Source organism: Amphibalanus amphitrite, unplaced genomic scaffold (assembly GCF_019059575.1).
Source record: "Amphibalanus amphitrite isolate SeventyFive unplaced genomic scaffold, NRLGWU_Aamphi_draft 000182F_arrow, whole genome shotgun sequence".
Taxonomy (NCBI): Eukaryota; Metazoa; Arthropoda; class Thecostraca; order Balanomorpha; family Balanidae; genus Amphibalanus; species Amphibalanus amphitrite.
In genome coordinates, this window is record NW_024881677.1 from 633922 (window position 1) to 656646 (window position 22725).

A 22725-nucleotide genomic window follows, 5' to 3' on the forward strand; every position below is an offset into this window, starting at 1 on the left:
GTCTCGTAAAAAACAACAACTGATGGTATGTTGCTTTGTTTGCCTGGAGCTCCGTGACTCGCGCCTCCATTTTCCATGGAGGTGGCTTTTACCTTCCAACATCATGCGTCGCTGGGGAACAGATGCGCGTTAGACGTCCTTTTGAAGGTTATTAAGCAGATTTCTAAAATGTTATACGCCTACGCCTTCGCCTTTGTGTCCAGCGCCTACCTTCGTCTTGGGCTGGATCTGGTGCAGCTCACTGAGTGCTTAGTACGACTTCTACTTCTACTTAGTACGATTCTACACACCATCAGCTCCAAGATTACTTTACTAATAATCAGCTCCACTGTAACTTGGTTTAAAGGGCTTGTGGGCACACCGACTGTTATGAGCCCAAATACGGCCATTACGAGTTACGACTACTTGGGTGATGATATTGGCTGCTGCCACACTTTTTTGTGCCCAGACTTTGCGACATTTTCGATGAAATTCGCAGATGCCCGATTTCTAAGGCTTCGGCAATAGTATATATTTCAGGATTCGCCCAATCACGTCACACGGCCAGTGGCTGGCTCTGAAGGCATTTGTATTCCCATACCCAAGAACAATATACATGGACTGGCACAATAACGTTCAAAACGAAAGTCTAGTTGCCAAACTACTCAGATTTGAGTCTGGCAGTTGCTTTATCCCCAGCATTCATCGCTGCATTCATTCCATCCCCGTATCATCTGCATTCATTCCCAGTTTGCTCGTTCGATGACTTTCTGTGTGAAGCATCGGCTCAAGAAGGGAATGATTGATATGCGAATGGTAACATTTTCCATTCTCAGTTTGTCGTTTTAGGAGACATTCCTCGTCCATACTAGAAGCAATATTCAAGAAAGATGGGGGTAAATGAAAAAGCGAATGTATTGTTTCACATAAGAATCACATCATCGGCCGATTCCACAGCGATCTATCAAATGACAAAGAACAATAAATAACTAGGGACTCACAACGCTACATCACAATAAATACGGTCATCTCCATGCATGCATCCAAATCATTCAAAGTTCCATTGATCGCGTCCATCATGTCTCCGTCGTCCCGTCGTCTCCCCGGCTGACGGGCTGACCCGGCCTGTGACCCCTCACTGAGAGACGGCGCGGTAGCTGTAGACGGGCTCGTACTCGACGGCCGGCTGCCGGACGGCCGGCCGCTCAGCAGGCGCCGAGTACTGCTGCACGGTGCGCACGGACGGCGCCGCCTCCGTGGACGGCACCTGCGGCGTCGGGTACTCGGTCGGCACCGGCGTCGGCAGCGCGTCGCTCTCGGCGCGGAAGCCCAGCGCGTTGGCCACGTAGCGCACGCTGATGAGCCGTCCGTCGGGAGCTCGGTAGCTGTAGGAGCCGGTGACGGTGCCGTCGGCGCTCTGCTCCTGGCGCTCGATGTCGTCCTCGGAGAGGAAGCGGAACCCGTAGCCGCCCTGGTCGTCGCTGTGGCTCTCCGACTCGAGGATGCGCACCAGAGGCAGCGGAGCGGCGGCGTCGGCGGCGGCGCGGACGGCCGGGGTGGGTCCGTAGCCGGGGGAGCCGGCGGCCGCGGCGGCCACCACGGCAAACAGGGCCACAAACTGTGAAATGGAAGGGGGCGACGTTAGATTGCGAAGACATATGTATTTCTGGCTCGGTCGGTTTCAGTGTCATAATCAACTACATTTAGCTGGGTGGCATTTCAACATTAATATTCTCAGCTAAGCTTTTCTACTAAGTTCAATTCGACCCCACATGGCTTACCATCTTCATGATTGTGCGATGTGAGTCTGGTGGTTGTGCCGTTGGGAGATGCGTCTGTAGTGTGATGCCTCCCCGGCGTTCCCGTCGTTATATATAGTGTGGACGACCCACCGGATGACCGTGAAAGGGACAGGTTATGGAGACATCCGGGGGTCGACATGGGACTGGGGGGTGGTGGTGGTATGGGTGGAAGGTCTGCTGGTGATTTATTAGAGTGCTACTGGATGATGATGTTATACTTGCGGCACTTGTTATTCCGACACGAATAGTGCATGGCCCTTCGGCATGGATATGTACTTTTTACGAATGTGTCATAAGCCAATAATTCGAGATATATCAACGGCCCTGGAATGTCGGACTTGCTTGCTTAGAAATATTTTTGTTAGACGGAGACATCTTCATAGCACTTAGAAATTATAGAATTAACCCTCGCCGGACCTATTGGTTTTCTACATACGCGCCGGCTGAGGGGGGGGGGGGGCGGGTACGACCCCCCCTCGCCGTTTCGCCCCTGGTGGAGCTAGCGCGTCGCGGAAAAATCGAGCGTGTGCGCCGTTACGAGACGCAGAGATTGGTACCCGATTTTAAGGTCCTAGGTCAACCGGTGACCTCTGAGGTCAGGTCAAGTGCCCCAAGGTACGGTTCAGTTTTTGGTGAAGAACTTCGCAAAAAACGGCCGCAGATCCGCGATTTTGGTAGCATCGTGTTCGCCTCGCTCAGTCGCGTCGAATGATATACTTTTTGTTCGGGTCAGGTCAACTTGGGGTGTTGACCTCAGGTCAAGGTCATGTCAGCACCCCCAGGTCACGAAGTTGGTCGAAAGAGGTCTTGTCGCATATCATTCGATTCGGCAGGTCGTCCTGAGTCCATTGGTGGCTTCCCCGACTCGCTAGCTCAATTTGATCAAGAGTTATTGACGAAAAACTAATATGACCTTGATGACGTCATAAATGACGTCACGCTAGGTCAACATTGCAAAAGTAACGCATCTAACCTTGCAAGGAGTGCATCAAATCACGATTCTGTGTGCTTGAGATAGTTGGAGATCGTTCCCGGCGCCAGAATAGCAGTTTGAATTTTTCCCCATTGACTTATAATGGTGAGGTCACGAAAATGACCTGACCTCATATGACCTTTAGGAATAATCCGAGATATACAAGTTGTGAGACTCATAATGGATACTAGATCCTGCAAGTTTCATTTCCCTGTGACATCTCCTCTGGCAGTGAGGGCGTTGCGAAGTTGCGACATCTGAAGACCGTGCAGAGGTTCATTTATGACGTCATAGGTCAGTGACCTGACCTGACCCAAAAATTCGGTTGGTGTCAAAAGATCCGGCTTGAATCAAAGGTCAGGTATGCCAAGTTTCAGCTCTCTATCGCCAGCGTGCTCGGAACTATCGCGTAAAAACCCTATGGGGGGGGGGCGGCACCCGCCCCCCCCCTCGGCCGGCGAGGGTTAAGTCGGCGGGGATCGTCTGAGGTTAATTATCTTGACCTGACCTTCGAGTGACCACGACACCCGCCATAATCAATGGGACAAATATTTCACATGCTGTGACGTTTCCAGACACAAAAAGTCTGGAAACGTATCAACATACAATGTGCGCTGGCGAGCGCCGAGTTGCCATTCCGTGCCGGCATGGTATCGATGAACAGGTCACAGATCAAAGGTCGATTGGGTCAGTGTCATGCATTTTTCAGGGTAGGTGTGCAAATTTATTAGATGGAGGGAGCTGACAGATTCGTTGCGATCCGGCACATTTACGCGAGTTGTTCGTGGAAACCGAGTGGTGTCCATCCGACCCGCTTCCCCTTATAACTGGGACGGCTAAGACGTCCACTTTTTTCTTTTCCAATTTCCCTCGTGTTGTACTTGGGTTTCATGCTTTTTCGCTATCTTTCCTTATTTTGAATTCATCTTAATTTTTCGTCCTAGATGTCTGTGAACCTTTTTTCGCACAAATGACAGACAGCTTTATTGGCTACAAAAGAGACACATTGCCGATCTTCCTGACAAGCAAGGCCACTTACGAATTCACACGCAAGCCCCCGAGCGGGGCAAATATGTTCTCGACTTCGTATTGGCGAGAGCGTCAAAATGCCTTTCAGAGGAAGTAATGCTGCAGCAACCCATTTTTGTTTGTTATCGATCCATCGCTCGTCTTTCGTTTTATCGTTCTTCTTGTCATTGTTCGTTACGCTTATTTTTGTCGAGGTGTTGTTGGGAGATCGCCCACGGCTCATCCGTGGAATTGAAGTTTGCGTTGTTTCTCGGTCACTCCTCGCTCAAAACTGATGAGTAGTGGCTCGTTAAAAACTACTGGGGCAGAACTTATGTGCTGGAGCTCCGTGGCGCACGCCTCCACTTCTATGGAGGAGGTGGCTTTTAACCTCCTAACCACATGCGTCGCTCGGTAATAGATGCGTTGCTGGTCGTTCCGTTGAAGGCTAGGACCTAGTTAGGATGTTCTACACGTAACGCTTCGTGTCCAGTGTCTGCCTTCGTCTATGGCGGATCTTGTGCAGCTCACTGAGTGCTTGGTGCAACATCATTCTTCACAGCATCATCTCCGCTGTAAATTGGATTGACTGCCGTACACACACACTGTTATGAGCCCAAATACGGCCAGTACGACTACTTGGTGGATGTTAGTTGGCTTCCACATTTTTTTTTGTGTGCCAAGACTTTGCGACGCTTTCGGTGAAATCCGCATATAGCCCGACTTCCAAGGCTTCGGCAGTGATATTTCAGGATTCGCCCAATCAAATCACACGGCCAGTGGCTGCGCTCCGAATCCATCTGCATTGCCGTACCCAAAGACAAAATACATGGACTGGCACAATAACGTTCAAAAGGAAAGTCTTGATGCCAAAGTCCTCAGGTTTCAGTCTGCAAGTTGCTTCATCCTTAGCATTTACCCCTACTGTCATCCCTGCATTGCCTGCATTCATCCCAAGCTCGTTCATTCGATTATTATTTTGGGTGAAGCTTCTACTCAAGAAGAGAATGATTTAAATGCGAGTGTTAACGTTTTTCTTCTCCTAGCTTGTCGTCATTGATGTCCTTCCTTGTCCACGCTAGAAGCAATATTCAAGAAAAATGAAGTAATTGCAAAAAAAACGAATGTATTTTTCTCACATGTTTCACATCAATCCTCGATGACCTATCTATGTAATGACAAATGAGTAATAAATAACCAGGGACTCACTACGCTACATCACAATAAATACGATCATTACCATCGATACATCCATATCGGTCAAAGTTCCATTGATCGCGTCCATCATGTCTCCGTCGTCCTGTCGTCTTCCCGGCTGACGGGCTGACCCGCGACCAGTGACCCCTCACTGAGAGACGGCGCGGTAGCTGTAGACGGGCTCGTACTCGACGGCCGGCTGCCGGACGGCCGGCCGCTCAGCAGGCGCCGAGTACTGCTGCACGGTGCGCACGGACGGCGTCGCCTCCGTGGACGGCACCTGCGGCGTCGGGTACTCGGTCGGCACCGGCGTCGGCAGCGCGTCGCTCTCGGCGCGGAAGCCCAGCGCGTTGGCCACGTAGCGCACGCTGATGAGCCGTCCGTCGGGAGCTCGGTAGCTGTAGGAGCCGGTGACGGTGCCGTCGGCGCTCTGCTCCTGGCGCTCGATGTCGTCCTCGGAGAGGAAGCGGAACCCGTAGCCGCCCTGGTCGTCGCTGTGGCTCTCCGACTCGAGGATGCGCACCAGAGGCAGCGGAGCGGCGGCGGCGGCGGCGGCGCGGACGGCCGGGGTGGGTCCGTAGCCGGGGGAGCCGGCGGCCGCGGCGGCCACCACGGCAAACAGAACCACAAACTGTGAAATGAAACTGGGTATGGTTTAGACTGCGAAGATATAATTTCTGAATCCTCAGTCAGTTTCAGTGTCATAACCCACCGCAATAAGCTTGATGGGTATCTCAACATTATCACTGCTCACCTAAGCTTTCTACCTAGTCCCGCTTCGACCCCACATGACTTACCATCTTCATGATTGTACGGAGTGTGTCTGGTAGTTATCCCGTTGGGAGATGTGTCTGTAGTGTGATACCGTCCCCGGCGTTCCCCTCGTTATATATAGTGAGGACGGCCCACCGGATGACCGTGAAAGGGACAGGTTATGGAGACATCCGATGGTTGTCATGGGACGGGGGTGGTGGTGGTATAGGTGGGAGGTCTATTTGTGAGTTATTAGGGTGCTACTGGATGATGATGTTATACTTGCGGCACTTATTATTCCGACACGAATAGTGCATGGTCCTTCGGCATGGATATGTACTTTTCTACGAATGCGTCATAAGCCAATAATTTGAGATATATCAACGGCCCTTGAATGTCGGACTTGCTTGCTTAAAAATATTCTTTTTTTTTAGACGGAGACATCTTCATAGCACTGAAAAAATTCTAGAATTAAGTCGGCGGAGATCGTCTGAGGTTAATTATCTTGACCTGACCTTCGAGTGACCACGACACCCGCCATAATCAATGGGACAAATATTTCACATGCTGTGACGTTTCCAGACACAAAAAGTCTGGAAACGTATCAACATACAATGTGCGCTGGCGAGCGCCGAGTTGCCATTCCGTGCCGGCATGGTATCGATGAACAGGTCACAGATCAAAGGTCAATTGGGTCAGTGTAATGCATTTTTCAGGGTAGGTGTGCAAATTAATTAGATGGAGGGAGCTGACAGATTCGTTGCGATCCGGCGCATTTACGCGAGTTATTCGTGAAAAGCGAGTGGTGTCCATCCGAACCCCTCCCATATAATTACGAGGGCTCAAACATCCACCTTTACTTTTGCTTCGTGTTCTGCTTGGGGTTCATGCTTTTTTGTCATCTTTCAGTATTTTGTAATTATCTTAATTTTTCGTCTTAGTTGTTTGTGAACATTTTTTTGCACTTATGTCAGGTAGCTTTATTGGCTACAAAATTGTACACATTGTCGATCTTCGGGACAGGCCAGGCCACTTACGAATTTACAGTAAAGCGGGGCTCTATGTTCTCAACTTCGTTTTGGCGACAGCCGACAGCGTCAGAATGCTTTTCGGAAGAAGTAATGCCGCAGCAACCATTTCTTTTTTGTTATCGTTTCATCGCTCGTCTTTTGTTTCATCGTTCGTCTTGTCATTGCTCGTTACATTTTTTTTTTTTTGTCGATGTGTTGCTGGAAGATCGCCTACGGTTTATCCGTGGGCTTGAAGCGGGCGCCCAAATACCCCAATTCATCATCATCTTCTCGGTCACTCCTCGCCCAGAACTGATGCGTAGTGGCTCGTTAGAAACTGCTGGTATGTGTCACTTGTCAGAACTATACGCTAGAGCTCCGTGGCGCACGCCTCCACTTCCATGGAGGAGTTGGCTGTTAACCTCCCAACCACATGCGTCTCTCGGTAATAGATGCTCATTGGACGTTCTGCTGAAGCTTGAAGGTTAGGACGCAAGTTTCTAAAATGTTCCACACGTAACACTCCGTGTCCAGCGCCTACCTTAGTCGTGGGCTGGACCCCGTGCAGGTCACTGAGTGTTTTGTACGACATTCTTTACACCATCAGCTCCGCTGAAAATTGGATTGACCGGCCCGTGGGCACACTGACCGTTATGAACCCAAATACGGCCGTTTCGTTTACTTGGTGGTCGGTTGATGTTGGTTGGCTTCCACGTTTTTTTTTTTTTGCCTAGTCTGCGAAGGGTGAGGTGAATTAGCAGCTAGCCCAATTTATCAGGCTTTGGCAGTAATACCTATTTCATGATTCGCTCAATCACATCACATGCCAGTGTCTGACTCCAAAGGTATTTGTATCCCCATACCCGAGGAAAACATATGTGGCTGGCACAATAACGTTCAAAAGGAAAGTCTGGATGCCAAAGTCCTCAGATTTGGGCCTGCCAGTTGCTTTATTCCCAGCATTCATCGCTGCATTCATCCCATCCCCGTATCATCTGCATTCATTCCCAGTTTGCTCGTTCGATGACTCTGTGAAGCACCGACTCAAGAAGGGAATGATTGAAATGCGAATGGTAACATTATCTCCACTATCAGTTAGTCTTCTAAGAAGACATTCTTCGTCCATACTAGGAGCAGTAATCGCCACGCACTTTGAGAATGTGGATCGCTCATGATTGTTCAATACAATGCAATACAAGCAATATTCAAGAAAGATGGTGTAAATGAAAAAGCGAATGTATTGTTTCACATAGGAATCACATCATCGGCCGATTCCACAGCGATCTAACAAATGACAAAGAACAATAAATAACCAGGGACTCACAACGCTACATCACAATAAATACGGTCATTACCATCGATACATCCATATCAGTCAAAAATCCGTTAATCGCGTCCAGCGTGCCTCCGTCGTCCCGTCGTCTCCCCGGCTGACGGGCTGACCCGCGACCCGTGACCCCTCACTGAGAGACGGCGCGGTAGCTGTAGACGGGCTCGTACTCGACGGCCGGCTGCCGGACGGCCGGCCGCTCAGCAGGCGCCGAGTACTGCTGCACGGTGCGCACGGACGGCGCCGCCTCCGTGGACGGCACCTGCGGCGTCGGGTACTCGGTCGGCACCGGCGTCGGCAGCGCGTCGCTCTCGGCGCGGAAGCCCAGCGCGTTGGCCACATAGCGCACGCTGATGAGCCGTCCGTCGGGAGCTCGGTAGCTGTAGGAGCCGGTGACGGTGCCGTCGGCGCTCTGCTCCTGGCGCTCGATGTCGTCCTCGGAGAGGAAGCGGAACCCGTAGCCGCCCTGGTCGTCGCTGTGGCTCTCCGACTCGAGGATGCGCACCAGAGGCAGCGGAGCGGCGGCGGCGGCGGCGGCGCGGACGGCCGGGGTGGGTCCGTAGCCGGGGGAGCCGGCGGCCGCGGCGGCCACCACGGCAAACAGGGCCACAAACTGTGAAATGGAATGGGATGATGTTAGACTGCGAAGCTAGCATAATTCATGACACCTCAGTCAGATTCAGTACGCTAACCCACCGCAATAAGCTTGATGTGCATCTCAACATGATCACTGCTCACCTAAGCTTTCTACCTAGTCCCACTTCGACCCCACATGTCTTACCATCTTCATGATTGTACGAGGTGAGTCTGGTGGTTGTCCCTTTGGGAGATGCGTCTGTAGTGTGATACCGTCCCCGGCGCTCCCGTCGATATATATAGTGAGGACCAAGGTGAGGACGGCCCACCGGGTGACCGTGAAAGGGACAGGTTATGGAGACATCCGGTGGTCGACATGGGACGGGGAGGGGTATGGGTGGGAGATCTGCCTGTGACTTATGTGAGTGCTACTGGATGATCTGATATTACATACGACACCAAGCATTATCACGCGCAGTGGAAGGGGGGGGGGGGCGGATTTCGCCCACCCCTCCTGTTTTTCGCCAATAACTCGCGCCGCAAGCATAATATCAATGTGAAATTTCGGCTACCTGTCCAAAATTAAATTGCGGATCTTCTCGTGCAAGAAGTAAGAAAATCGGTTCACAACTTTTCTAGTAATAGCGGTGTAAAGTCAAACATCCTGCCGCCGCGGCGGCGCGGCGGCCGGCGCTAGCCGTTACGCACCGCCTGAATTGTAGACTGTACCGGGGCGGGACGGTTCCGTCTTTACATCGCGCTCCTTACCGCTGATTATATTAGATTCGCGTCAAATTCGGTGAGAAGACTGAGAAATGTACAAGCAATCATATGGTTAAAGAATTTTGAAAATCGGCCGGTAACAACTTGAGTTATGAGTGTGTAAACACAAAATTGTGATTGCCACGTTTCCCGCGTCGGCCGATGCCGCTTCACCCGGCGACATCTTACCCTTAGCAGGCTTCTAACTGCCATATTAATTGTTGGATTATCTAGAAATTCACCATACATACTCACAAATGTTTGTTCTTTCGTATAGTGAAAGATTTAAAGAAATCGGCTGGTAACTTTTTGAGTTATTGGCGTGTAAACGCAAAAAAGTCGCTAATATGGCAGATTTGACCACATTTGACCTCATTTGACCTTGAAGATATTGACCTAGGGTCATGAAATTCACACAAAACAGAGTTCTTCATGGCCCCCACCTACCCTCCAAATTTCGTCTTTCTAGCTCCACTGGGAGCTGAGATCTTAGGGGGGGGACGACATCCGCCCCCCCTTCCACTGGGCGTAGTACTCGCAACCCTTCCACTGCGCGTGTTATAGAACGGGTAGTGCACGGCTGATAGGGGAGATCCGTGTAAGACGCCCAGGGTCGGTAAGAGGCCCCATCGCTTTTTTTACCAAACCAATAATGTTATTTATTTTTTAATGTTCTTGTAAAGCAGAAGCCCTCTTGAAACAACAACTCACGAAACCTGAGGTATCAGGTGCGTCGCAGCGACTTTTGGTAAGCCTGTTTCTGTTTTTGCCCCTTTACTTGCTAGATATATGCATCTTTATCACCCTTATATATCTGAAAAAAACAATGACTATCAAATGCAATCTTATCTCATCGAAATTGTCACATGTTAGCTTCAGAATAGACCATGTTCTGGTGCGCTGCAAATGTCTCATAAACCATAAATATTGTGACGTTAAAACACTGCATTTTTTTAAGAGGCCCTCCCTTCGAGGATTATAAAACGCCCCCCCGATAAAAAACGCCCCCGATGCTAAAACGCCTGCACCTGCGGCAGGCGTGGCATTCTTTTTTCAAGGAGTTTGTTTTTGTTTCTTTTTTTCTGTTTCTTTTTCTAGAGGTAATAGGTACAATTTTCGTTGGTCATCAGCGTTTGGTTGTGCTAGTTTTCGCATTGTTCGAGCGCTTTGGAAGTGTTATTGGTTTCGGTAACACCGTATTTGCTTAGCTTTTCGAAATAAAAGGCCTTGCAGCTGTGTTCGCAAAACGTCTTTTACAAGTCGACTTGCCTTGTTAAACGCCCCAGGGGGGGGGGGGCGTCTTACCATACCCATAGTGTAAGAGGCCCTTTTGCAACTTTTTCCAAAATGTTAAAGTTTACGGTTTGTGTACCCCCTAGATTCATTTTGAATGCAAATATGTATGGGAAAATGATGCATGCTCACAGCGCATGCACACGTTAGCTCTTAAATATTATCAGTTGTCTAAAAATAGCAACTGAGCTTAAGGGGGGGGCCTCCTGCACCACTCTCCCCTAGTCATGAATATGCATTTTTCTACAAATGGCTCATAGGCCAATATTTTTGTATGCATCACCGACCCTTGAATGCTTACTTTCTTACTTAAAATGTCTTTAAAAGATGTTTACGTTTTTAGAGCATTTCAAGACTCATGTCCAAACTTTTATCCCGTTAACAGAAAATGTTAACGGGATGATTAACACTTTGTTAGTTATAAATCTTTATTACTGAAGCTGTTTGCTTACCTTTTGGTTTTGTTTCGCCCTCATGTGTTTCTTTCTATATAATTGTCTTCTCCGCGCTGACATTTTTTTTTTTTAAAGCTTTGCACTTGATAATTTTCCTGTTTCGTTAGGATATCATGCTGTTTTTGCTATTCATTTTCATTTTTCATTCTATATTTTGTGAACATTGTTGTTGCACTAATGACTGTTAGCTTTAGGTATGGAGTATGGACTATAAGATGAACGCATTACCAATCTTCTGGAGAGGTCAGACGTCTGATCTAACCACCTATTAGGTATACTTACATACGAATTCACACGTCTTTTCAAGAGGGTCGCGCCTTCGTATTGACGGTAGTTTCAGAATGCCTTCCGGAAGAAACAGTGCTACAGGAAACTTTCCTTTGTGTATCCTTCCATCGTTTGTTGTTCGTTTCATGGTTCGTTTCATCGTTCATCGTGTCATCGGTTGTCACACTATTTGTCGATGTATACATGTATCATTTAGTCAGCTAGGGGATCGCCCACAGTTCATCCGTGGAATTTAGGTCGAAATGTTGTTCGATTATTCCTCTTTCGCCCAGAACTTACTTCTATCGTCTCGTAAAAAAACAACAACTGATGGTATGTTGCTTTGTTTGCCTGGAGCTCCGTGACTCGCGCCTCCATTTTACATGGAGGTGGCTTTTAGCCTTCCAACCTCATGCGTCGCTGGATAACACATGCGCCGTTAGACGTTCTTTTGAAGGTTAGCACGCAGGTTTCTGTAATGTTCTACGCCTTCGCCTTCGTGTCCAGCGCCTACCTTCGTCTTGGGCTGGATCTGGTGCAGCTCAATGAGTGCTTAGTACGACTTCTACTTCTACTTAGTACGATTCTACACACCATCAGCTCCAAGATTACTTTACTAATAATCAGCTCCACTGTAACTTGGTTTAAAGGGCTTGTGGGCACACCGACTGTTATGAGCCCAAATACGGCCATTACGACCACTTGGTTGATGATATTGGCTGCCACACTTTTTTTTGCCCAGACTTTGCGACATTTTCGATGAAATTCGCAGATGCCCGATTTCTAAGGCTTCGGCAATAGTATATATTTCAGGATTCGCCCAATCACGTCACACGGCCAGTGGCTGGCTCCAAAGGCATTTGTATTGCCATAGGCCCGGGCAGCGCTTGTCGAACAGGCACTGCGGATCCGAAGGTTGGGACTTTAATTGTGAAAACCGCCCGCCCGCCGCAAAACGCAAACGCCGGAAAATGCGCAAAACGCCAACGCAAACTTCGCAGAAATAGAACAACCGCCCGCCCGCCGAAAACCGCAGAAAAAAAGAAAAAACGCCGCAAAAAACGCCCGTCCGCCGCAAAACGCAAACACCGCAAAAAACGCAAACACCGCCGCCGCAAAAAAACGCATCCCCCGCCGCCAACCGCAAAACGCCGCAAAAACGGCCGCCCGCCGCCAAACGCAACACCGCAAATAACGGCCGGCCGCCGGCAACCGCAAAACCCCGCAAAAAAAAAAACGACCGCCCCCCGCAAACCGCAAAACGCCGCAAAAACGGCCACCCACCGCAAACCGCCGCAAAAAACGGCCGCCCGCCGCCAAACGCAAACACCGCAAAAACACCCGCAACGCCCACCCTATTGCCATACCCAAGGACAAAATACATGGACTGGCACAATACATGACGTTCAAAACGAAAGTCTAGATGCCAAACTCCTCAGATTTTAGTCTGGCAGTTGCTTTATCCCCAGCATTCCCAGTCTGCTCGTTCGATGACTTTCTGTGTGAAGCATCGACTCAAGAAGAGAATGATTGAAATGCGAATGATAACATTATTTCCATTCTCAGTTTGTCGTCCTAGGAGACATTCTTCGTCCATACTAGAAGCAATATTCAAGAAAGATGCTGTATTTGCAAAAAAAAAAACGAATTTATTTTTCTCACTTGTTTCACATCAATCCTCGATTACCTATCAGAGGCCTGTTTCACTAACAAATAAAACTTGTATTTACAAAGAAAAAGCTTGAGTTTACAAGAAATAATTACCAACATTTGAGATTTGGATTTCACGAAACCTTTGAACTTGAATTTTGAGTTTAAAATTTGCAAACTTTTTTACAAGAAAAAGTTTGCTAGAAAACATAGGAATTGCAAACTTTCTGTTTCACGAAGACCAGAAACTTGAAAGAAAACATCGTAATTACAAACCCGAAATTCCAGTGGTCCTGACGTTCGGAATTTTGATACTTTTTGTGCAATAATGCAAAACAGTCATATATTTAGAACAACTATGCTTTGTTAAGTTCTTTCATGCTCAATTTTCACTTTGCACACACCCTAAGAGCAAAATAATCGGTATTAAAATATCGTCATGTTTTGTCATTCGCGCGCCATCATTGCATTCAACAGTCTTCTGCTGTCAAATGTTTTGCGTGTTATTTTCTTTCAATAATAGGACAATGTGAACTATCAGTTATATCTTTTTCCAACAGCATCATTATTTATAATTTAATTAGGCAGCTTTTGACATGAATACTAGACTATATTTGATACAAAGAAGCAATATCTTCAACATGCTATAGTTCTTGATTAAAAACAATTTTACTGTTTACAAGTTTATTTGCAAACATTTTCTTATCGGAGGTGCCACTGGCGATGAAGCTTAGTGAAATCGGTTTTTACGTAGTTGGTAAAAATACTTATGAATTGTAAACTACAAACACTTGTAAATACAAGTTTTTAGTGAAACAGGCCTCTGCTCGCAAAGAGTAATAAATAAGCAGAGACTCACAACGCTACATCACAATAAATACGGTCATCTCCATACATTCAAATCACTCAAAGTTCCATTGATCGCGTCCATCATGTCTCCGTCGTCCCGTCGTCTCCCCGGCTGACGGGCTGACCCGCGGCCCGTGACCCCTCACTGAGAGACGGCGCGGTAGCTGTAGACGGGCTCGTACTCGACGGCCGGCTGCCGGACGGCCGGCCGCTCAGCAGGCGCCGAGTACTGCTGCACGGTGCGCACGGACGGCGCCGCCTCCGTGGACGGCACCTGCGGCGTCGGGTACTCGGTCGGCACCGGCGTCGGCAGCGCGTCGCTCTCGGCGCGGAAGCCCAGCGCGTTGGCCACGTAGCGCACGCTGATGAGCCGTCCGTCGGGAGCTCGGTAGCTGTAGGAGCCGGTGACGGTGCCGTCGGCGCTCTGCTCCTGGCGCTCGATGTCGTCCTCGGAGAGGAAGCGGAACCCGTAGCCGCCCTGGTCGTCGCTGTGGCTCTCCGACTCGAGGATGCGCACCAGAGGCAGCGGAGCGGCGGCGGCGGCGGCGGCGCGGACGGCCGGGGTGGGTCCGTAGCCGGGGGAGCCGGCGGCCGCGGCGGTCACCACGGCAAACAGGGCCACAAACTGTGAAATGGAATGAGGTGATGTTAGCTGGTACATTTTGTTTGCTCATTTATTCGTTCCATTTACAAGTTGTTGCAAGTATTCCCTTTTTGTCTGACTTCAAGACGAAGTAAGGGACACAGAACGCAAAATGCATCCTCGAACTCCTTACCATCTTCATGTTGGATATATAGTAGTGTTGGTGACTGGAGTGTCTCTACAGCTGCTGCTGACGTGTGATGCCCTGTCTCGACGCCCCGCGACATTTAGGCCGGGGGGATCCAGGGCGTCGCAAGTCCATCTACGACACGTCGCAAGTTACGACACATGTCCCGTCGCAAGTTGTGTCGTAGCGAAAAAGGAGGGATGTTGAGGAAAGAGGGGTTTGTCGGAGGATACGACAGAACGTAGCTGCGACAAGGTTTAAATACCCGCTTTACTCGAGAATTTAAAAGGCTACACGATCAGCTGATCCCGTAGTAAACGTCAGTAAGGTCGAAAACTCTATCAAGCATAAAGGAACATTCGCCCTTCTGGTTTGCGAGCTTATGAGACAGTCAGTTCAAGCATGTTCTCTGATTCTGAAGCTTTGTCTCAACTGGGTGACTTGTGGTTGCTAACGCTCACGTGAGTTGCGATGAATTTTGGGATCGATGACAGGAGATTCGTGGCGCTATAGGGCATCTAGAAGCGATGCTTTAGAAGAAATGAGTTAAGAGAGTACATATGAGGTCACAGAGAGTTAGTAGAGTTGGAGATTGAGGTCACAATTGGAAGTTACAGAGGTCATCTGGGACACTTCAGGTCACGGAGGTCAACTTGGGGTCATCACAGAGCTCAATTGGAGACCACGGAAGTAATCTGAGACACGTCAGGTCACAGAAGGCAACTTGGGGGCACGTCAGGTTACAGAGGTCAACTCGGGGTCATCACAGAGCTCAACTGGGGGTCATCTGGGACACGCCAGGTCACAGAGGTCAGCTTGAGGTCATCAAAGAGCTCAATTGGAGGTCACGGAGGTCATCTGGGACACGTCAAGTCACAGAGGTCAACTTGGGGTCATCACAGAGCTCAATTGAAGGTCATGGCGGTTATCTGGGGCACATCAGGTCAGATAGGTCAGCTTGGAGTCATCAGAGGGGTCACTTAGAGGTTACAGAGGTCATATGGGACACGTCAGGTCACAGAGGTCAACTTGAGGTCATCACAGAGCTCAATTGGAGGTCACGGAGGTCATCTGGGACACGTCAGGTTACAGAGGTCAACTTGGGGTCATCACAAAGCTCAATTGGAGGTCATCTAGGACACGTCAGGTCACAGAGGTCAACTTGGGGTCATCACAAAGCTCAATTGGAGGTCATCTGGGACACGTCAGGTCACAGAGGTCAACTTGGGGTCACCACAGAGCTCTATTGGAGATCACGCAGGTCATCTGTGACACGTCAGGCTACAGAGGTCAACTTGGGGTCATCACAGAGCTCAATTGGAGGTCATCTGGGACACATCAGGTCACAGAGGTCAGCTTAGAGTCATCAGAGAGCTCAATTGGAGGTCACGGAGGTCATCTGGGACACTTCAGGTAACAGAGGTCAACTTGGGGTCATCACAGAGCTCTATTGGAGGTCATTGGGGCCATCAAGGGACACGTCAGGTCACAGTGGTCAACTTTAGGTCATCGCAGAGCTCTATTGGAGGTCACGGAGGTCATCTGGGACACGTCAGGTTACAGAGGTCAACTTGGGGTCATCACAAAGCTCAATTGGAGGTCATCTAGGACACGTCAGGTCACAGAGGTCAACTTGGGGTCATCACAGAGATCAATTCGAGGTCATGGGGGTCATCTGGGACACGTCGTTTCTAGAATTTGGAGAATCTTTTGGGGATGCCCCTCGCAACGTCCAAGACCGCCTTTCTGGATTCGCCAGTAGTTGCTGGAATGGTGTTAGGCTACTTCATAACCCTGAATACCCCAATAAATGTGAATATAACATATTATGCACCATGTTCAACACTCTCGCTGGCGTGGATTGAGGCCTCATAGACGAACCGTTGGTTCTTGCTTTATAACTCGCGTTAGCGGCAACGGATTGCAACGAACTTTTCAGGATCTCAAGTTTCAACAATTTTCCACGTACCATGCAAATTTCGTGACCATGACCCCAATGACCTGTGACCTGTGACCTCTCCCTCAAGGCCATATCAACTTGCGACACAACTTACGACTGCTATTTCAAATTCGTAAGTTGTGTCGTAAATCAGGCACTTTGCGATAGACGTTACTTCTTAAGTAACGCTACTCATCAATTGATCCCTCCAAAAACGACTTACTACACAACTTGCGACACGTCGCAGCTGCGACGAGGCTTACGACGCTCTGGATCCCCCCAGCCTTATACTCGTCCCCTCCCCGCGACCCTGGGTGGACTGGTTTGTAGAGCACCGCTCCGCTCTCGGGAAGATTCCCAGCAGGCCGGACGATCTGGCCTCAGGCTAGGTCATCAGAGCGTCCCCCGTCCGCTGTCTCCTGGGCCCGACCGCTGGGGAGATGTCCCCATAACCTTTCCCTCTGCCCTAGTTACAAAAAGTATCGGTGCAGCAGCGGCAGATGAATTTTGGACCTGAATCCCGCTAGCTTAGCGGGATTCTGGTATATTGTTTGTTTGAATACAAAATTTGTGTGTAAATATGGATTAAATCTGTGAATATTTTTATCATGCTTTGTCTTTCTTTGACGACAAGCGTGTTTGTGGCTGCTAAATAGCGGAGTGCTTCCCTTCCCCCATCTCCGGAAACCTATGTAAACGACAAGGTGTGGCTTTGGACGTATCGAAGCTATGCTTGGAAAATCTTTCGAAATTATGGATATGAAATCACGAGATGCAAAATAGGGGCAGCTTAGAGTTCGCTGCTTTATGCAACCGTTTTGATCATGTGGAAAGTTTGGAGATTTGTCACGGTTATCAATTACGAAGAAAGTTTTGCTGCGGCCTGCTATGCAAATAAAGTCATTTGGTCATAACCATCCCTTGCAATGGTTATGACATGCAATAACCATGTATTTTTAACTGCAATTTTCCGAATGATCCGAACGGTTGTTTCGAAAACGGCTGACGGTAAGCCGTGAATCGAGGCATATTTGTTCCACTTCTAAAACCGCTCTCCCACGTAGGTGAATCTTTGATTTTTGGTGAGTCTTTCAGTCAAAGGAAAAAGTTATACAGACAGTTTCACCGCCTCCGCCCTGCCAACGTTCAATGGCGACATTTCTGAGCTCGGGTGGTCTGATTCGTGACAAATCTGTTTTTATTACTGCCTTTTAGTCAACCGGTTACGCGTGGATGGGTCTCAGACCAGTGCCGCCGGTCCTGGTGCGGTCATCCTTTGGGGAGCGATGACTGATGGCTCTCAGTATCCCACGGGGACATCTGCCGATCCTGCCCTGGGGGCAGGCCGGCCGGCACACATCTGGAGCGCTGGGTGCCGCCCCGGGCGAAGGAGATGCCTCCGCGGAGGCCGCCCAGTGGTGGCGACATCCCCGGAAGCTGCCCGGCCCTCTGTCCGTGCCGGGGACCGTGGAAATGTGACATGAGCTACAGCGGCGCGTGCCTGTGCGTCAGGAGGAAAATCGGGGACAGGGACGCGGTAATACCGATGTTCTTTTTTTTTCTTAGATCATGTTTTTTATTATGTCTCATGACTTTGGCGTGCCGGTTGCGTCAGTTCGTCTCAGTTTTCTCGGGCGTTCCGCCTGACCGCTCCGGTTCGACTCTTTGAGATGCTCTGAGGGCCCGGCGGTGCCTGCCGCTTTGTCACGCGTCAAAGCGCATCGCTGCGAGATGGGAGGACCCTGTTGCGACAGACTGACCGGCGGACGGGGGTATTCAGATCAGGGGCACCTGACGCCATCGGGAGCCATCTCTAACGGACACTGGGGCCGCGTGGGACTGAAGCCGTGTGGTCTTTAGCCGGAGGGTGGGATCGGTAGCTGGGACACGTGGGTGGGAGTCGGTACTGGGGTTGACACTGAGGGAGGGATTCGATGGATAGATGATATGCGATGGGAATATCATCCTGGTTTATAGCGCTGCTCGATCGAGCTTTGAACAGTCTGCTTTATCACAGCGTTGCTCTACCAGGAGCACTGCCAATGCTGCCAAGACTTGTTTGGAAAACGCATCGCGAATATATTTTACACCACTTCAATAAGTTGATAGAAACGCATTGCCATATCTGGTTTGCCTCTAATACGAAAGCATCCACCCAACTTTGCCCGTATTAGTGCTCCACCAATAAAAAGAAGCAAACAACACAGTATTGACATCTCGCAATCGAAGTTAAGCACGAGACAATATCAATCATAAGAGCCCTGTTCGCCAATCGCTTCAACGTAGTAGTTGCAAAACTTGCGTTGCTTTGGTGTATTCAAATGAAATGAAGGATACAGTTACTGGCAACTTGCATACACGTAATAACGCCGGGCGATTTTGATGGATCACTTTTCTGACCCCTGTCCGCCCCCCCCCCTCCCCGCCGTCAGGTCTGTGCGGCAACTGGATTGAGATCGCGTACGGCACCAGCTCGGGCACGGTCCGTGTGATCGTACAGCACCCGGAGACAGTCGGACACGGGCCGCAGCTCTTCCAGACGTTCGCCGTCCACCGCAGCCCCGTCACAAAGGTCTCCCTCTCGGAGAAGTTCCTCATCTCGGCGTGCTCCGAGTACCACCACGTGCGCACCTGGTCCGTCACCAGGTTCAGAGGCATGATCTCCACCCAGCCGGGATCGCAGCCGCTGGCCAGCTTCAAGATCGTCAGCCTGGAGAGTGTGGACCACCAGCCGGCGCACGCGGTCGGAAATGACCCAGGTCGGTGGTGAAAGGGGTGCGGGACACGAGGGCAGAGGTGGAATGATGAGGTCTGACAGACAAGGATAAACTTAACGTGAAGTATTTTGCTTATTGAATACGCTGAGTCGTTCAAGGTTTCAGAATAGGACATTGTCATGATCAGCTGCCTTTCATGGACTTGCTCGAGCTGTAAAAAAATACAAAGCCAGTGTTTTCTTTCATGCGCAATATTTCTCAATCAATCGTATCCTTTTCCAAATGTGAGTGCAGTCGCCAGTCATCATGCATGTCGTTGCCCCTTGTTAAAACTACTCCAGACTCCTGCCTGTGAAACCGTGTTTCACAGCTCCCCATATATTCACCCGTGGTGTCCGGCAGGTCCGTACGGTGAGCAGGACGACGAACAGGTGTTTGTCCAGAAGGTGGTACCCGACACGGACCTCCTGCTGGTCCGACGGGCCTCGGACGGCGAGCGTGTGTGTCAGGTGCGCTCTGTGGACGGATCCACGATCACGGCCTTCTGTATCCACGAGTGTGAGGGCAGCAGCCGGATGGCCAGCCGGCCCCGCAGGTTAGTTGGACGCCAGGAGAGCTGGGACGAGGGGAACTACTGGGCAGCGTGGTCCGAAATCAATTGTGATTATGTTTCGGGATGTATAGTTTCGATATTTTACTAATTTCCGATGTTTTAGTGATGTGAGATTCTCAAAATATGAATAAACTGAACTGAGCAATGCATTATGAAGTTGAATTTGGGAACCCTTGGGTTTGGAGATTGATGACAGTTTGTTGAGTTACTATCTGCAGTTTACTAAAAAAAGTGTGAGGCAACTTGACGGCTCGGACTTCGATGTTTATTGCCTCATAAACTCCATGCGGATCGACCGCTGACCACTCTCCCTCCGCCCCTCCCCGCCAGGTACCTGATCACGGGTCACAGCACGGGCGCACTGCAGATGTGGGACCTCACCACTGCTCTGGAGCAGCGACAGCAGGGCCGGGCCCCAACCGAGGACGGCGGGCCGACAGCACGAGAGCTACTCCGCCTGCTCGAGCCGCAGGAGCTCTCTGCCACACCGTGTGTCACGCCCTCGCTGCTGGCCGCTTCCTCCGGGCGGCTGAAGCCGGAGAACGCGCGGCTGATGGCGCAGACGGAGCGCGGGTATGATACGGACGTGTGACGCCGCAGGAGCGGCCGGACGGCGCCGGCGGCCGGTGCCGTCTGCTGCTGGCCTCCGCAGCCGCAGCGGCTGTGAGAGGAAGGACGGTGGACTGGGATGGAGATAAAGCCGTGTCAGCAGCTGTGAGCGATAGGTGGACTGGGGCGGAGATATGGCCGCTGAACCACCTGTGAGCGAGAGGACGGTGGGCTGGGGCGGAGATGCGGACTGGACGTGCGAACGGCGGTCTGGAACGGAGATATAGCCGTATCATCGGCTGTGAGCGGAGAACGGCGGACTGGGATGGAGATAGAAGTGCTTACAGTCACAGCCGCCCGCCGGAGCAGCTTGCGACCACAGGACGGTGGACTGAGACGGAGGTAGAGGATGACAAAATGGAGAGCTAATGGCTGTGTCGAGATGGATGAACTCAACTCACTGTGAGTGATTCGTTTCTGCAAAGGTAGGTATTATTCGGACAATGAAGCCATGACAGAGCTTCAGGCAGGAGAGCATTCGAAGTGGAATGTTTTAGAGATTATTCCTGTGTGCTAATCTGTTTACCGAACTAGTGCGAAGGCACTCATGAACTTCATAGATATTACTGAGCAAGGGTTGTTGAGAGCCGATGGACCCTATGGAACACGTTATGAGCTATGCATGCATTCTATTTGGCGCGGCCCAACGATGGACTCTCGGTGCAGTGGCCTATCGCATCCACGCAGCTTGATGAGCTATGGGAACGCCACACTCATGATACTGGGATACTGTAACGCATGCTGGACTGTCCCCATAGACTTTCCCTAAGGAGTCGTGCCCTAGGGCGGCGGTCCAAACCAAAGAGGGCGCTTGTGTTGTGTGCGCTACGCCACTAGAGGCGTGTAAGCGCCGTAGGCTTCCCAGTAGAGCTCTTATCCCTAGTGGGTGGGTTTATACAGGATGTGTCCCAATGGGTGTGGTTGTGCACGTTAGTTTGTTGGTAGGGGGGTCAGGGTGAAGGGCTAGTAGAGAGGAGAGGGAGAGAGAGAAGGAGAGAGAGAGAGAGAGAGAGAGAGAGAGAGAGAGAGAGAGAGAGAGAGAGAGAGAGAGAGAGAGAGAGAGAGAGAGAGAGAGAGAGAGAGAGAGAGAGAGAGAGAGAGAGAGAGAGAGAGAGAGAGAGAGAGAGAGAGAGAGAGAGAGAGAGAGAGAGAGAGAGAGAGAGAGAGAGAGAGAGATCCCCGAAATACGGATTTATTAGTGGATATATCATGCCTTAGCTTAGCGCGTTCCGTATTATGACTGCATTATTCCTGAACACATTGTGATAGTCGACGCACCTTCTGTATAACTCGACGCCGGTGTCTGTCGGCGCCCCTGATCTCTAGCGATCCCCCATCCTCTCATTTGCCCCCTTCCTCTCCCCTCTCCCACATACCCTAGTTGGCCGGGAGGGCTTATCTCGCCGACCACCTATATTACGTGCTACTGAACTGTTGTTTATCATGTAATGCAACTTCTCGATACATAAGCACCAGCCAACGATTCGATTGTTTTTCTTTGTGCTACGATTATGAACTTGTTTTAAAGGAAGCTTACGGTTTTATGCTATTTGTTTCGGGCTGGATTGAAGCTGTTGTGCGAGTGTTTTGTATTTGGTTAATTTTACGTTAAATTTTGCTATGATGTATCACGAGCATATTGCCAACCTTTCTGGTTTCGCCGAATGCATTGCTTTCGCAGTTAATGTTATTTCTATCCATCGTTATCGTTCCCTTGTCATACTTTCTCGTAACATATTCTCATTTCGCCTATTACGTTATCACCCTCCTATAATCAAATCGCATTTCCTGTCAAATGAAGCTTCTTTTCATATGTCCACCCCCGGTAATTAGGTAGGCGTTTCCGGTGTCCGAGGCAAACAGACTGCTCCGGTATTGTTTCTGTTAGACTGCGTCTGAGGTGTGGAGCCTGACGTCCCTTCCGGGCTCCAATTCTGTGATACATGTATCCACTACTCGCCCTGATCTGAATGTATGTTTCACTGGTGCGTCAACGTGTGCGCGAGATAAATTATATCATGTTATTACCCAGGATGTGTTGACCCGAGCTGCGGATACAAAGTGAAAGTCGACATGGCGAAGCCATAGTCGAACTCGGAGTGGCAGTTTAAAAGAAAAATTGTGGACTCAATAACGTTTTTTTTACGACATTTGGACGAAAAAAAAAACCTTT

The 22725-nt window shown here is 50.0% G+C and overlaps 3 protein-coding genes across 4 annotated transcripts in view; 1 reads left to right on the forward strand and 2 right to left on the reverse strand.

Moving 5' to 3' along the window:
- The window catches only part of LOC122384122 (BTB/POZ domain-containing protein KCTD3-like), a 37713-nt gene extending 15134 nt beyond the window's left edge, over positions 1-22579 (forward strand). For both annotated transcript variants that reach the window (XM_043371153.1, XM_043371152.1), the window contains exons 10-12: positions 19046-19372; positions 19733-19925; positions 20274-22579. In XM_043371153.1, the coding sequence (XP_043227088.1) occupies positions 19046-19372; positions 19733-19925; positions 20274-20535 (782 nt within the window). In that variant the 3' untranslated portion in view covers positions 20536-22579. The remainder of the gene's footprint in view (positions 1-19045; positions 19373-19732; positions 19926-20273) is intronic.
- LOC122384125 (cuticle protein 7-like) lies at positions 877-1815 on the reverse strand. Its single transcript, XM_043371157.1, has 2 exons — positions 1761-1815; positions 877-1597 (listed from the first exon to the last, which is right to left on the reverse strand). The coding sequence occupies exons 1-2, from the start codon at positions 1767-1769 to the stop codon at positions 1115-1117; spliced, it is 492 nt and encodes a 163-aa protein (XP_043227092.1). The 5' UTR covers positions 1770-1815; the 3' UTR covers positions 877-1114.
- Positions 7943-9039, reverse strand: LOC122384126 (cuticle protein 7-like). The gene is made up of 2 exons (XM_043371158.1): positions 8834-9039; positions 7943-8665 (listed from the first exon to the last, which is right to left on the reverse strand). Exons 1-2 carry the CDS (start codon positions 8840-8842, stop codon positions 8183-8185), a joined length of 492 nt encoding a protein of 163 aa, XP_043227093.1. The 5' UTR covers positions 8843-9039; the 3' UTR covers positions 7943-8182.
- Positions 22580-22725: the final 146 nt, after the last annotated feature.